The sequence below is a fragment of the Zonotrichia leucophrys genome, chromosome 21 (assembly GCF_028769735.1).
Source record: "Zonotrichia leucophrys gambelii isolate GWCS_2022_RI chromosome 21, RI_Zleu_2.0, whole genome shotgun sequence".
Classification (NCBI taxonomy): Eukaryota; Metazoa; Chordata; class Aves; order Passeriformes; family Passerellidae; genus Zonotrichia; species Zonotrichia leucophrys.
In genome coordinates this window covers 7,198,049-7,213,159 of record NC_088190.1, presented here as the reverse complement: position 1 = coordinate 7,213,159, position 15,111 = coordinate 7,198,049, and the positions used below count along the sequence as shown (strand labels likewise).

At 54.7% G+C, this 15,111-nt stretch overlaps 2 protein-coding genes across 3 annotated transcripts; one reads left to right on the top strand and one right to left on the bottom strand.

Annotated features, from left to right (window-relative positions):
• Window positions 1-2,021: 2,021 nt before the first annotated feature.
• UBXN10 (UBX domain protein 10) lies at window positions 2,022-7,511 on the bottom strand. Of its 2 annotated transcripts, none has more exons than XM_064730469.1 (2): window positions 7,452-7,511; window positions 2,022-4,322 (listed from the first exon to the last, which is right to left on the bottom strand). In XM_064730469.1, exon 2 carries the CDS (start codon window positions 4,315-4,317, stop codon window positions 3,448-3,450), a length of 870 nt encoding a protein of 289 aa, XP_064586539.1. In that variant the 5' UTR covers window positions 4,318-4,322; window positions 7,452-7,511; the 3' UTR covers window positions 2,022-3,447. The 2 variants fall into 2 exon arrangements, with proteins under 2 accessions (XP_064586539.1, XP_064586540.1); XM_064730470.1 differs by lacking the exon at window positions 7,452-7,511 and adding an exon at window positions 7,113-7,157 and having other exon boundaries at window positions 3,315-4,322.
• A 3,888-nt stretch (window positions 7,512-11,399) lies between these two features.
• LOC135456734 (phospholipase A2, membrane associated-like) lies at window positions 11,400-13,640 on the top strand. Its single transcript, XM_064730801.1, has 4 exons — window positions 11,400-11,439; window positions 12,108-12,252; window positions 12,470-12,576; window positions 13,283-13,640. The coding sequence occupies exons 1-4, from the start codon at window positions 11,403-11,405 to the stop codon at window positions 13,426-13,428; spliced, it is 435 nt and encodes a 144-aa protein (XP_064586871.1). The 5' UTR covers window positions 11,400-11,402; the 3' UTR covers window positions 13,429-13,640.
• The last annotated feature ends 1,471 nt before the right edge of the window (window positions 13,641-15,111 follow it).

Below are 15,111 nucleotides of genomic sequence, written 5' to 3'. Positions count from 1 at the left end.
AACATAAAAACCCCAAACAAGGCAGCTGGTTTTTGGCTAAATACTTAACTTGTACAAACTAGGATGTCACTCCCCTGAGCTCTTTAAGACTCATTTCTGGCTTTCTGATGGATTTGCCCTGCTTTTCCTTCCATAAATTGTCCTGAGGATGTCTCCAGTAGCTCCTACTCGCAAACACAGGTGCAGTGTGGCTTTGCTGGGCAGCGTTTTCTTTTCCTTTGTCCTGGATTTGTTGGGATGGCCGCTCTCCGTGCCGTGGGTGGTGGTGACACTTCACAAGATCATCCCCAGTGTTTAACCTGGCTGTGGGGTGGGTGGGTGGGGTGGGAGGGGCAGTATGAAGGGAACTGTACTAATGGATTGCCTGATTAAATTCACCTCTGGGAATGAAATTCACCATCTGATGAAATGCACCGAGCTGTGAAGCTCAGCATGGGTAATGTACAGAGCTGTTGGGCTTCACCCATCAGATACAGGATTACAAGAACCAACAAATCATGGTAGCCTGGATTGACCAAAAACATGTACCCTTAGTACACCAAATTTACCTGTTGCAGTAGGTTTCAGTACCAGAGTTTTGAGTCAAACTGCTCAGCCAAATTGCAGGTGGGAAGTGCTCCATAGTGCAGAATAGGTTGTTGGTCCCTGCCCCGGGGTGTTCCATGGAGAAGGAAGGATTCCCAGCTCCTGGAGGAGGAAGGATGATGCCTCCTGTGTGTTGGGACCACTCTGGTGCACACAGCTGGACACTGTGGGCTGTTCCCCCGGCCCCGTCTCCAGGAGAAGGAGGCTCCTGAAGCAGAACTTAGGGTGCACAGCTCTTTGTTGGGGGGGAATGGGACATGCATGAGCAGCCATGGGCCTGCTACTCAGCGTGGGAATCATGTCAAAACAAATGTATAAATTGTAAATTTAAACTGAATTGTTTTCTTTGCAGTTTTGGCCATCATATTCTGTTCAAAGACAGGAATATGGATCCTTTTACCAAGTAAAAAAAGGCTCATTTAAAATGTACCTAAAATTTTAGGAAATTGTGCACCCTTTTATCAATTTGTATAAAGGCTTTAGTGAAGAAAAAAAAACAGCTTAAAATTAAACTTTTTGTATTCTGGGGTGTATCTATTTTTATTCTGTTGGAATCCTATTTAAAGTGGCAGGTGAGTGAGTGCGTGTGGAGTGGAAGACTTGGTTTAATCACCTACTTTCCTAGTACAGTTGAATGACCTGGTGACAGCAGAGTATTGGATTGAATTGTCATGGAAGCTGCTGCTGGTCCTGTGTGCTGTTTCTAATGTACTTTTAATTGGAATTAAAGAACACATACTGAACAATCCCTTTGCTGACTTCTTGCTTTGTTGGTGTTTGAAACCCTCAGTAAGGACGTTCTCAGCCAAAAGTCCTGATGAGTTTTATATTTGTGACTTTAATGCTGAAATTCTTAAAGAATTGCCACTAAGAAGTTTGTTAAATTAGCCACACAATAAATGAGGTCAGATAAATATTGTTCTTCCCCCTGTGCTTCTTGTGCTGCGCTTAGAATTGCTGCAAAAATCTCCCCAGAACAGTTCTGAAGGGAAGAACTGAGGGAGAATAGAGGTGTTTGCCCTGTGCTGTGCTTGCCTAGAACAAGACTTGATACTTTTTGCCCACCTTTGGAGATGCTGTAGCCTGGGTGAGGCGATCAGAACCAAACTCATCCAGCTTTACCAGGAGGAACATTCTGCAGTGTGAGAAATCCACTGTGAGCCAAGTTACTCTGAATTGTCTGATAGTTCTGTTCTTGCTGAGAGCCCCTGTGCTCTCCCAGCTGCTCCCCAGCTCTGCTCACAGCCTGGCACTGATGGAGAGTGCTGCCTCCTTGGCTGCAGGCTTGTGCTGAGCACAGCACGCAGCTCCAAACTGCAGGAGGGTGCTGTGGAGGGCAGCTGACCATCCAAAGGCTGATTGGGGCAGCCCCTGAGGTATCTGCCATCAGATTGAAGGTTTCTTAAGAGCAGGTGTGATGGATTAACCTCAGCTCATATTTAAAGTTCAAGTTTCAGCCTAAAAGGTTTTATTTAACACAGGATGGAAATACTCTGAAATACAGGAGTGATACAGTACCCACAACAGGCAGAAATAGGGAATTAACTACCTAACTCTGAAGGAAACCTGGAAAATGGTCCCTTTTCCTGCAGCCAAGTGAAATACTTCATGGTTCTGTTGAAGGCATCCATATGAGTCGATATTGTGACAGCTGCTGAGTGATTCCCATCACCAACAGCAGCAGGGACCACTGTTCCATCAGACACTGGTTTTACAAAGCTGCTGGACTCTGAACACTTCATTTAGCATCAGGTACCACACTCAGCCAGCACAGCATCAGCTTTCTGCTCCTCTTGTGTTTGTGCTCCTGTGCAGGGTTGGTTTGGCACTTACACGGAACTTCAAAACATTTAAACTCACTCATCTGTGAGGCAAGTGTCCAGTGTTAAAGGAGATTAAAAATTACTGCCTTTGAAATTCCATTAGGAACTAGGAGATATTTCCCTTTTTAGCACAAGGACATTGTGTTTGCCTAAAGCTGCCTAGTCACCCAACCACAGCCTTTTAATAATGGTGCAGTCAAAGATGGCTTACTCCTTGAGCCAGATCCCAGTTAAATCCCATTAAAATTCCCAAAGCAGCACTTGCTCCTTGGACTTACTGACTTCAGTGCAAAGGGGTTAAATGGAATTATCTGTAACATCCCTTCTTAACTATCCACCTCTTCTTACCTATGGGTCACATGAGCCAAATAAGAGAAGGAAAACTAAGGAGAAAATCCTGTTGCTCCCCAAGACAGCCAAAGATGATTTAGTCACAGTTAAGAGCTGGACTGTGGTTACCCAGAAACACCTGAGTCCTCAAGGCTATTTTACAATGTCTTGCAATTTAATACTTCACAATAACTCATTCCTGTGTTACTATTGTTATTCCAGATGGGTTTGGGGTGATCTCCTTTTCAGTCTCTTGAGAAGACATTTAGGATGATGATAAGCTACTGAAGGTGGTCCTGAAGCTAAACCAGTTCTGTTTCTACCTTCCCAAATGGTGCTTCTGCATTCAGAGAAGTGGTACCTTCCCAAAACATGGAAAAGGACAAGAGGAGAGGTCTTGGAAACCTGAGTTTTCAAAAAACATCAGGAACTTCAACAAACCAGAAAGGCTGAAGGTTGGTGGTGTTGAGGCAGAAATTTGTGATGGCACAGGTGACACAGGCTGTTCTGTATGAATCAGGTTTATCCATCTGAAATACTATTCTCTGAAATACTATTTCAAGTACTATTACATATCCATAACTCTGCTTCCTAGGGATTTTGTGGGAGATAGAAGAGTAAGAAGTAGGTGCAGGAAGCATCAGACTCTCAGTATTTTGGAAGAAGCAATGCAGCTCGCTGAGCAGAGGCACCACAGCGCTCTGTGTGCCTAAAGATCTGCTGCTGCATCGTGCTGCTTGTGCTGCCGGATGCACAGCACGGACTTGGGCAGGATCCTGCACTCCTGGAGGGACTTGGTAAGGTCAGAGAAGCTCCTCCGGGGCACCTCCATGGTTTCAACGCTGCAGTGTTGGTAGTTGGCCAACAGTTTCTGTCCTGCCACAGCAAGGACGGTCTGGAGGCTGTCAGAGGGCTTGAAGTGGTGCTCAAACCTCTGGCCAGAGGGAGAGCGGACAGCGAGCAGCACCTGCGGCTCCTCCAGGCCTGCAGGGGGCACCCAGGGGCTCCCCTGCCCTCCCCACTGCTCAGGGGCACAGAGGGCACGTGAGCTCTCCTCGGTGGGAATGCCACTTCCTGACAGTGTGCTGGCACATCCCTGTCCTCCAGAAGAAGCCTTGGTGGCTTTTGGAGCATCCTCCTGGCCCTCGCTCACTTCCAGCCGGTTGGTCCGTTCAGCCAAGGCTTCCACGGCGCTGCTCCCCGCCCCCTTCCGGCTGATGGAGGGCAGCACCCGGTACCTGTTCAGGGAGGAGGAGGAGGAGGGGGTCTTCAAAGGCACCTGCTGCAGGAGCTTTGGGATTTTCCCAGGAGACACCTGGGCAGGTGGGAACGCCGCTTTTGTGAGCGGAGCTCTCCGGCTCTTCACCAATTCCCGAGGAGAAGGTGCCAGCGGGGAACCTGGCACATGGCACGGACAGCCTTCCGTGCCCTGACGGTGGCTCAAGCTTGGCCTCTGCCCCTTGGCAGATTTGGGCCTGGAGACGTGCATGGTGATGGTGCTGGCCCACAGCAGAGCGGCTGTGCCCAGAGGGGAGCGGAGCTGAGCTGGTGCTGAGTCCTGGAAAGCCGCTGTGGCCATGGCACCTGTGGGGCGGGAAAGAGGGAAAAGTTACAGGAGCTGGGCAGGAGCTCTCAGCCTCCCTGGGGCTCTGGGGCAGGTAGTGCCAGATAAACCTGGGGTACCACTGCACGGGCATCACTGGGCATCACTGGGCATCACTGCACGGGCATCACTGGGCATCACTGGGAATCACTGCACGGGCATCACTGGGTATCAATGGGCATCACTGCACGGGCATCACTGGGTATCAATGGGTATCACATGGGCATCACTGGGTATCAATGGGTACCACATGGGCATCACTGGGTATCAATGAACATCATTGGGCATCACTGGGTATCACTGGGCATCATTGGGTACCACATGGGTATCACTGGGCATCACTGGGAATCACATGGGCATCACTGGGTATCAATCACATGGGCATCACTGGGCATCAATGAACATCATTGGGCATCACTGGGCATCACTGGGCACCACTGAGCATCACTGGGCATCATATAGGTATCACTGGGTACCACATGGGCATCACTGGGTATCACTGGGTATCACTGGGAATCACATGGGCATCACTGGGTATCACATGGGTATCACATGGGTATCACTGGGCATCACTGGATATCAATCACATGGGCATCACTGGGCATCACAGGGCATCACTAACCCTGCAGTGCAGTAAGGGCCGGGTCCCAGAGGGTGGCAGCTGCGTTCTGTGTAGGGACCGCCTTTGGCAGGGATCGTGTAAAGCCGACCCAGAGTTTTGGGGAGTTGTGCCCTTTGGCACTGAATGGCAGTTTTTGATGGAAAGAAGGATTTCTTTCTTCTGAAGCTGGAAACTCAGCGCAAATGGGAGAGGAGTGAAGCTCAGAGCACAACTCTGGCCTTTGCACTGTTCCTGCAGGGGCAGATTCAGTTCCTGTTTTGGATTTGGGGATAAGACTGACTTCGTATTTTAAAGGTATCAAAACCATTGAGATTGAAAACCCCTGATTCAATACACAGAACTCTCCAGAGACCAAAAGCTTGGTCCAAAAGTGTCCAAAATTCTCTGTTTAACAGAGAATGATTCACCTGAGGGAACGGCAGGAGCTCTGTCAGGGCAGGGTTAGGTTGGGTATCAGGGAAAGGGTCCTCCCCCAGAGGGTGCTGGCACTGCCCAGGCTGCCCAGGGAATGGGCAATGCCAGGCACACCTGGGACGGGCAATGCCAGCACACCTGGGACGGGCAATGCCAGCACACCTGGGATGAGCTATGTCAGGCACACCTGGGATGGGCAATGCCAGGCACACCTGGGCAGGGCAGTGCCAGGCACACCTGGTCTGGGCAATGCCAGGCACACCTGGGATGGGCAAGGCCAGGCACACCTGGGCTGGGCAATGCCACCACAGCTGGAATGGGCAATGCCAGGCACAGGTGGGATGGGAAATGCCAGTACACCTGGGATGGGCAATGCCAGCACACCTGGTCTGGGCAATGCCAGCACACCTGGGCTGGGCAATGCCAGCACACAGGGAATGGCTTCCCACTGACAGAGGACAGGGTTACACGGGATCTTGGGATGAAACTGTTCCCTGTGAGGGTGGGCAGGCCCTGGCACAGGGTGCCCAGAGAAGCTGTGGCTGCCCCTCATCCCTGGCAGTGCCCAAGGCCAGGCAGGACAGGGCTGGGAGCACCTGGGACAGTGGAAGGTGTCCCTGCCATGGCAGGGGTGGGACAAGATGTTCTTTAAGCTCCCTTCCAACCCAAACTCTTCTGGGATTCCATTCTAAACCAAACAGAGAGAACAGCCCCCGTGGCACTTTGCCAGGGATGTGTTTGTTATTTGACATTTCACTTCTCCTGCAGCTCAGCACGGCCAAGGCAGAGTCCCAGCACACCCTGCCCAGCCCCAGCTGACAGACCCGTCCCTGCCGAGCCTCCAGGGAAGGGGACAGGGACACCGGCCCGGGTGACTCAGCCCAGCTCCCCAGGAGCCCGTGGGAGGGACAGGGGCTGCGCCTCCCCCTCGCTGCTGCTAACAAATAAACTCCAAGGCAACAAGGCCCTGAGGCACAGCTCCCAGGGAGCACTGACAAACATCCCCGGCAACGCTGCCACTGCCAAGAACGAACCCCAGCCAACCAACCAAGCTGGCAGAACCCTGGTGGGGCCCTCCTGCACTGCCCCAGCACGGTGTGTGACAGAGGGGACAGGCTGGAAACGGGGTCTGCTGAGGGCTGGCATGGGGAACCACAGCCAGGGAGGGCCGTGCCCACAGGTGCCCACAGGTGCCCCCAGGGCCCGGGAGGTGGGCACTGCACACCCTGACCCACAGCACGGGATCCCAGCGGGGCCAGGCTGCAAGGGACAAGGGCAGCTCATGGGGTGCCACCTCCCTGACCCAGCAGGGCACAGGGCACAGAGCACAGGGCACAGGGCACAGAGCACAGGGCACAGGGCACAGGGCACAGAGCACAGGGCACAAAGCACAGCGCACAGCATGGCACAGGGCACAGGCACAGGGCACAGGCACAGGCACAGGGCACAGAGCACAGGGCACAAAGCACAGCGCACAGCATGGCACAGGGCACAGAGCACATGGCAGAGGGCACAGGGCACGGGGCACGGGGCACAGGGTACAGGGGACAGAGCACAGGGCACAGAGCACAGGGCACAGGGCACAGAGCACAGGGCACAGGGCACGGGGCACAGGGCACAGGGCACAGAGCACAAGGCACGGGGCACAAAGCACAGGGCACAGCATGGCACGGGGCACAGGGCACAAAGCACAGGGCACAGAGCACAGGCCTGTGTGTGGATGGGTCCGGGATACCTCTGGCAGGGACACTTCATAGCCTCTCTGGGCAATGTGTTCCAGGTGTTTAAAGTCCTTCCTCATGCTCAGGTGGAACCTCCTGGGCATCACTCCCTGCCCAGTGCCCCTGTCCTGGTGCGGGCTGGCCCAGCCCCAGGAGAGCCCTCGGTGCCACCGCCCGGCCGGGCCCACAGCTGGGCCGGGGGCTGAGCCCACGGCCGGGCCCGCGGCAGGAGCGCAGCCCCGCCGGCAGAGCCGGGCCCTGTGGCGCGGCTGCAGAGCCCCAGAAGCCGCCCCCGCTCCCTCCCCCGGTGCCGGTGCCGGTGCCGGTCCCGCAGCGGCCCCGCCGCCCCTCACCTGCCCCGCGCCCGCCTCACGGCGCCGTTACCGCGGCCACCGCGGCGCTGCCCGCGCGCGCCACGCCCCGCCCACGGCCCCGCCCCTGGCCCCGCCCCTTGCACCGCCCCAGACCCGCCCGTGGGAACGGCAACGGGGAACGGGAACGGGAACGGGAACGGGAACGGGAACGGGAACGGGAACAGGGAATGGGAATGGGAATGGGAATGGGAATGGGAATGGGAACAGGGAATGGGAATGGGAATGGGAATGGGAATGGGAATGGGAATGGGGATGGGGATGGGAACGGGGATAGGGACAGGGAATGGGAATGGGGACAGGGAATGAGAATGGGGAACGGGAATGGGGACAGGGAATGAGATTGGGGACAGGGAATGGGGGCAGGGAATGCAGATGGGAACGGGGATAGGGATGGGAATGGGGATGGGAACGGGATATGGGAATGGGAATGGGGAATAGGAACAGGGAACAGGAATGGGAGCGGGGAATGGGAATGGAGAATGGGCATAGAGATGGGAAGGGGAACAGGGACAGGGAATGGGAATAGGGAAGGGAATGGAGAATGGGGAACGGGGATGGGAATGGGAAGGGAACAGTGATAGGGAATGGGGATGGGAACCTGGACAGGGAATGGGAACAGGAACAGGGACAGGGAATGGGGAAGGGAATAGGTACAGAAAATGGGGATGGGAATAGGGAATGGGGAATGGGGAATGGGGATGGGAACGGGGAATGGGAAAGAAGATGGGAATAGGAACGGGGACTGTAGAATGAGAATGGGCAATGGGAACCAGGATGGATGGAAACCGTGATGGGAATGGGAAAGGGTACAGGGATAGGAATGTGAGACAGAACAGGGATGGATGGGAATGGAGATGGAAACAGGCAGGAGTGGGGCAGTCGGGATGTCCCAGGACAGATCCTGGGATCAAGGGGTGGGGGGGAGCAGTGGTCAGGATGTCCCGGGATGGATCCAGGGACAGACCCAGGGATGGGGCAGCTGGGATGTCCCAGTGTGGATACAGGGATGGGGCAACCGGGCTGTCCTGGGTGGATGGAGCCAGGGCTGTGCTGTCCCAGGGGATGTCCCAGGCTCAGGGACAGCCGTGACCCACTGTGGGCTCTGTGACACAGCCCCAGGCCTGGCGTGGCACAGGAGCAGCCCCGTGGCTTTGGGAAGGTTCTGGAAGCTTTGTTCTGCCGGACATGGAGTGGGGGGAGCAGGAGGTGCCTGGGGGCCTCTCACAAACTGCCCAGAGGTGACCCTGGCACTGGGGTGTCCCAGCCCTCCTGCAGGAATTCCCATTCCTCCAACTCAGCCAAAGCAAAACCACAGCAGTGTCACCCTGCTGAAACACCCAAATCCTTGGGGTTTAGCCCCAACAGTTTGAAACCAAGGTGCTACAGCCCCTCCTGAGCAAAGGCAGCAGGATGGCAGCACAGGACTGGCTTTAACCTCCCTGTGATTCAGTGGCCACTGAATCAAGCCAGACAAATAACCCCAAACTCATGAATTCTGAGGAAAATACTTTTTTAAAATTACACTTTACACACAAGATCACAAGGGGACCTACAACAACTCTTTTGGGGGAGTTTCTTTGTGCTGGGAGAGCTGCAGCTGGGGGGGAGGGGGAGCCCTCTTGATCGCCCCTGGCTACAAATGATCCCTGAGCCAGTTTTCCTTCTGGGAACACCCCACATAACACCAACATTTCCATCTCCCCACATTAATCCCTTTCCAAACCCACTCCTCCTTAAGCAGCTGCTGCTCCCACTGACAGATGCCCATCGAAGGCAGAAAGACACAAGCAATAAATTTCCACCATAAACTTGGGGTCTCCACCCTGCAGGGTGGGAGGATCAAGGCCAACCTGAGCACTAAAAAGAAATAAAATAAGTAGGGGAATAGTTTGCTATCAGCTCACCCCAGCCCAGGATGTTTAGCAATGCTGCAGATCAAAGCACGTGGGGTATTTGCACTTCAGTAAGGGCCTGAGCAAACAGATGGGTGGGAGATACCCAGCTCTCCTTGCTCCATAGGAAGGCTGAAAAGTTCCACATTTCCAATGGGATGATAACTTCCATGGGTGGTTTTTAAGCCCTTGAGTTTGTGGGTTAGTTAAAGACAGGGTTTAGCTTCATGTGGGCACTCCCCTGAATGGGTCCTCCACAGAGAAGGAGGTCTTAAAATGAGGGGATTTGGTTAAAACCACGTGTGGATCCCAAATCCACATGATCCCAGCTCCCTGCTCTCCATTCATGTCTCTGGACAAAGCTTTTCACACAGATTTATCAAAACTCTACAGCAAAACCCCAGATTTGCCCCCAAAATCCAAGGGCCTGCAATGGCAAAGCAGGAGCAGCACAGACAGCAACTACCACAGTGGGGAAAACCTTCTGCAATTTTGGAAGTATTTTGTGGAGGAGGGGGGAAAGGGATTGATTAATTTATTATCAGGGATGCCTGGTTTTAAAAGCCAGGTGGGGAAAGCAGGGGTTGGGGTATTTTGGAGAGGTTTCTTGTGCAGATGGCGAGGGGGGAGGCAGGTGAGATGTCACTCCCCATCCTTAACAGGCTTGGATGGGGTTTTATTCCACTTGCAGCAGGAAACAAAGGGTTAGAGGGAAGGAAAACCCTGGGACAGACAGCTCTGCCACCCTGCAGGGCAGCTGAGAGGTGACATCCCTTCAGTGCCAGCTTTGGTGGCTCTCAGGAATTTCAAAGGTTTCTTTTCTAAATTCCAGACCAGTCTGGAGGTCATTTCTTCACAATTCCCAGCCCCAAATTCCCTTCCCCAGGAGCGTGGTTAATCCCTGAGGGTGGGGCCCTGCCTGATACCTGCATTTGTGTCTGTGTTTGCTCTTGGCCCCACGATTTCAAGGGAAAACAGCAGCTTTTGTTCCTTATCTTCTCTGCTTTTCTGTCTCCCCCGTGGCTCTGTATCATGTTTGGGCTGTGGTAATTAAATAAACTGTATTCCTAAAGCATCCCAAGTCGGGTTTTCATGGCTTTTCCTTTCCTTTCATGACTTTTCCAGCCTTTGCTGCTGGTGCTATAATTTCACAGACCCCTTGCCTCGAAAACCTGAGGGCAGGACAGGAAAACTGCAGACCCAGGAACTGCAATCCTGGTGTTTGCTGTTCTCCTTTGCAATTTGGCACAGCTGGATTTGGGGGGCAGTTTCAAGGAAGGAACAAATAGAAAACATCTTTGAGGCTTCAGGAGGTGAGTTGGTAAAACTGAGGAAATACTGAGCCCAAAGTGCTGCCTCCACACCTGGAACAAGGATTCAATGGCCTCTGAGGTGACAAATCATTTCTGTCCCACTTCTCCAGCCACCAAATCCCATGGATTTTAAAACCACGGCCATGGCCAAGGCCTTGAGTGGCCTCATTCAGGGATGGAGATGGATTCATGGATTCATGCCCAGGGATGAGCAAGATGATGGAGGAAGAGTTGGTGCTCACTGCAGTGGGAAAACTCGTGGTTTTTGGGGAAGAGAAGGATGGGAATCAGCTCCCTGCTCCAGGCAAACTTGGCTTAGGACAGCTGACACCATCAGCACAGACAGGAGGGGGTGGGCCTGGCAGGGATATAAACCCACCCTGCTGAGCTGGCAGCGCTGCACTGCAGGTCCAGGCAGGGTGAGAGGAGGGGATTTCACTGCCCTGGTGCTCTTCAGGCTGCTCAGGGCAGGGGGGGAAGGCTGCAGCTCTTGAGCTGCTCCAGCAGCCCCAGGCAGGACAAGCCACTGGGTCCCTGCCAAGCCCCACATCCCAAATGGGATACAGAGCAGCCAGGATTCACCTGGGGATGCTTCCAGGGCTGTGCACCCACAGGGACAGCAGTGTCACCTGAGGCACTGCCCGGGGGCACCCAGCTCCTCTGGAGAAGCTCCTGTCCCACCTGGATCATCACCCATCCTTGTTCCCTCCCCAGGGCAGCCCAGGATGAGGAATCTGCTCCTTGCCGTGCTCCTGGCTTGTGGTAAGTGCCCTGCTGTGCCTGGCCAGGCCAGAATCCACCCACAAACCCTGAGCCTCTGTGCACAGTTCAGGTTTTTGTTTAAATCTGGCAGTTTCTCTCTAGTGCTTCGTGCAGAGCTGCTGCAGTCCTGGAGGGCTGGGGAAGGGGAGTCTTTGGGATGTCCAGATTTCTTTTGGGAGGCCCTTGGAGCCTGTTGTCACCTTTCCTGCCTGTGCCAAGCCCGTGGCTGATCCTGGTGATGGGGGATTGCAGTTTGCAGCACGGCACAGCTGGTCTAGAGGGCAAAATATCTTGTGTCCAGGGGGCAAAATATCATTCACAGAGGCTGTGAATGCCAGACTGCAAAAGCCATTCTCCCTGAGAGGAGGCTGTGGCCCAATCCTGGAAGTGTCCAAGGCCAGGTTGGATGGGGCTTGGAGCAACCTGGGACAGTGGAAGGTGTCCCTGCCCATGGCAGGGGATGGAACAAAGCCAGATGGGCTTTGAGGTTCCTTCCAGGCCAAACCATTCCATGATTCCACAATTCTGGAGCAGGGGATAAAACCTCTCACGATTCCACTCCTGAAAACACCCGTTTGGGCAGTGCCAGGGCAGGGTGATGCCCGTGCCCGGTGCAGGGATGCCCGCGGGTCCCTGCCCTGCCCTGCCCAGCCCCGCTGTGCCCCCAGGGCTGCTCCGGGCCTGCGGCTCCGTGCTGGAGCTGGAGCGGATGATCCGGGCGGCCACGGGCAGGAGCGCGCTGCTCTCCTACAGCTGGTACGGCTGCTTCTGCGGCATCGGCGGCTCCGGGAGCCCGGTGGATGCCACGGACCGGTGAGTACCGGGGGGGCCCACCGCCCCCAGCCCCCGAGGATGCGCTAGCTGGCTGCCCCCCAGCGCTGGGGAGTTTGCACCGCTCCCCAGCTACTTCCCGCTGTTCCCCTGCCGCCTCCTCTCGCTGGTCGCCTTCAGTCTGAGGCTGGACCTTCCCCTGGCCTCCAGCCGTGCCGGGGGGCTCTGGGGGCCGCGCTTTGACCTGGTGTCCCCGCAGGTGCTGCCAAGCCCACGACTGCTGCTACAGGAGGCTGAGGGAGGGCAGCTGCAGCCCCCTGATCACCCCGTACAGCTTCACCGCCAGCGACGGGAACGTCACCTGCAGTGAGTACGGACTGGGCAGTGGGCAGCAGCACCGCCCCCAGACCCATCCCAATCCCATCCCCATTTCCAGTCCCATCACAGTCCATCCCAGTCCCAGCCCATCCCCATCCCCATCCTGATCCCAGTCCCCAGCCACCCATTCCAGTCCCAGCCCATCCCCTATCCCATTCCCAATCCCATACCATCTATCCCTCCATCCCCAACTCCATCCCATCCCATCCTGTCTCATCCCTCCCACCAGCCCATCCCATGCCCAGCCATCCACCCTCATCCCAGTTTCCATCCCCAGCCCCATCCCAATCCCATCCCCATCCCAGTCCCATCCCCAGCCCCATCCCAATCCCATCCCCATCCCAGCCCCCAGCCCCATCCCTTCCCAATCCCAGTCCCCATCCCCATCGCCATCCCAGTCCCCATCCATCCCATTCCGATCCCCATTCCAATTCCCATTCTGATCCCTCCATCCATCCCATCCATCCCATCCCAGTCTCATCCCCATCCAAGCCCCATCCCCATCACAGTCCATCCCCATCCCCGAGCAGGGCACACACGGGAGCATCCCTGGCTGAATCCAGCCCCGTTCCCGCCCGGCTGTGCTGATTAAACGGGCACTGAGGGTGTGTGCAGGGTGAGTCCCGGCACACGCTGCTCTCTCCCCTTGCCCGGGGGGATAAAGGCACCGCAGGGCCCCGTGCTGCCCCCGCAGGTACCGAGCAGAGCTGGTGCCAGAGGGAGACCTGCCTGTGCGACACCGCGGTGGCCTCGTGCTTCGCCAGCTCCCTGCCCTCCTACAACCACTCCTACCGCTTCTACTTCAAGCTCAAGTGCCAAGGCAGCAAGCTCCAGTGCTGAGGAGGGCGAATCTGCACACAGAGCTCCAGGTTTTGCTTTTCCCCAGCAAGAAAAGCTCGGGCTTGGGGCTCACTAAAGGCAGAGCCCCCGAGGCTCCCTGTGAGTGCAGCTCGGGGTGAGAAGAGCACACACACCATGGATGGAGAGCCACCAGTTCCTGGAAAGACACACCAGCTTCCTCTTTTGTGTCCCTTCCTCTTCTCTTGATTTCATTTCCCAGCAAAGATAACAGATACAATAAAAGGGATGCAAACTGGTTCTCCATGGTGTTTTTCTGTAAGGGCTGCTGAGATTGAGGCACTGCAATGGCGGCTGCTGAGTTTGGGGAGCACTTCTGCATCCCTCAGCCACACCATGTCCTGACACCCCAAAACTGCCATGGGCTATAATTCACACACCTATCCCAATGTGGAGATAGAAGTTTGGGGAACAGAGTGCCCAAAGAAGCTGTGGCTGCCCCTGGATCCCTGGCAGTGCCCAAGGCCAGGCTGGACAGGGCTTGGAGCAGCCTGGGACAGTGGAAGGTGTCCCTGCTCATCCCACTGGATGAGCTTTAAGGTCCCTTCCAACCCAAATCCCAATCTGGGATTCCTTGAATTTCTAATTCCCAGCTCAGAGGGCACATCCCAACAGCTTTGTGAGGAACGCTAACAGAACAGTCCCAGGAATGCAAGGAGAGGCTTCACATCACAGCGATTTCTAAGCTGGATGTCATTTTTCTGTTCCTCTTGTCCAGCCTGAAGCACAGCTCAGCACAGGGAGAAGCTCATGGGAGTATCCCCAGGATCTTCTGGGATGTTTGGCTTGTGGCACGTGAGGATTTTACTAGCAATGACACAACTGCTCTTCGATATCTATTTCCTGCTATAAACAATTCCATATAAAGCATTTCATAGAAACACATTTTGTTATGCAAACACACTAAAAGCAGGAAAACAGCACAAGTACGTAAATTAATTACAAATTATTAATGTGGCAGTAATTAGCCAGAGGAGCATTAATGGGCTGTGAGCAATTCAGATAAGCACAAGGCACATGCCAGCCAGGGAGCATCACTCGTGACACCAGAGACAAAGCGGAGCAGGAATCAGGGCTTGGCTGAAAACGTTGTCAGTGGAGGACAACAAAAAACTGTTCTTCCAGCACAAAAGACAAAAGGCAGACAAGACACCTTCCTTCCTTAAGTCACCTCCCAAACCAAATCAGTCTGGGATTCCGTAACTCTTGGAAATAAGGGTTAAAGAATAATCATCCACAGAGGAAGGAAGATTTCAAAGCCTTGACCACATACACTAGATAAGTTCTAAATTAGGAGGGCAGTTGATGACTGAATGGTTTCTGCAGAAGGGTGTAATGAGGGGGTGGGAAAACCTCAAGGAGAGAAATAAAGGGAAGTTGGGCTTTCTCACCTCAGAAGATTAATTTTGCTTCTGTTTTCTCATGGTGAGTGAGAACCATCCGGTGTCTGCCCAGCCTCGTGACTCTGGGAACTGCACATTTAGAGATGGTTCCAGTATTGCCCACAGACTTTGCCCAAAGAAGTGATAACTCTCCTTGAGCCACCTTACACCTCCTTGGAAGCCCCAAACTTGCTGTGTCCATGCCCAGCTTGAACCAGAGCTGCTCTTTTCCCCCTGATGTGGCTCCCTGGTGCTGGGAAGGGCAGAGGAGGAGCATCTCTGG

Coding starts and splice junctions, on each gene's coding strand:
- UBXN10 (XM_064730469.1), bottom strand. CDS start 4,317: ATGGCCACAGCGGCTTTCCAGGACTCAGCACCAGCTCAGCTCCGCTCC.
- LOC135456734 (XM_064730801.1), top strand. CDS start 11,403: ATGAGGAATCTGCTCCTTGCCGTGCTCCTGGCTTGTG. Junction 12,253..12,469: donor CCGGTGGATGCCACGGACCG/GTGAGTACCGGG, acceptor GTGTCCCCGCAG/GTGCTGCCAAGCCCACGACT. Junction 12,577..13,282: donor CGACGGGAACGTCACCTGCA/GTGAGTACGGAC, acceptor CTGCCCCCGCAG/GTACCGAGCAGAGCTGGTGC.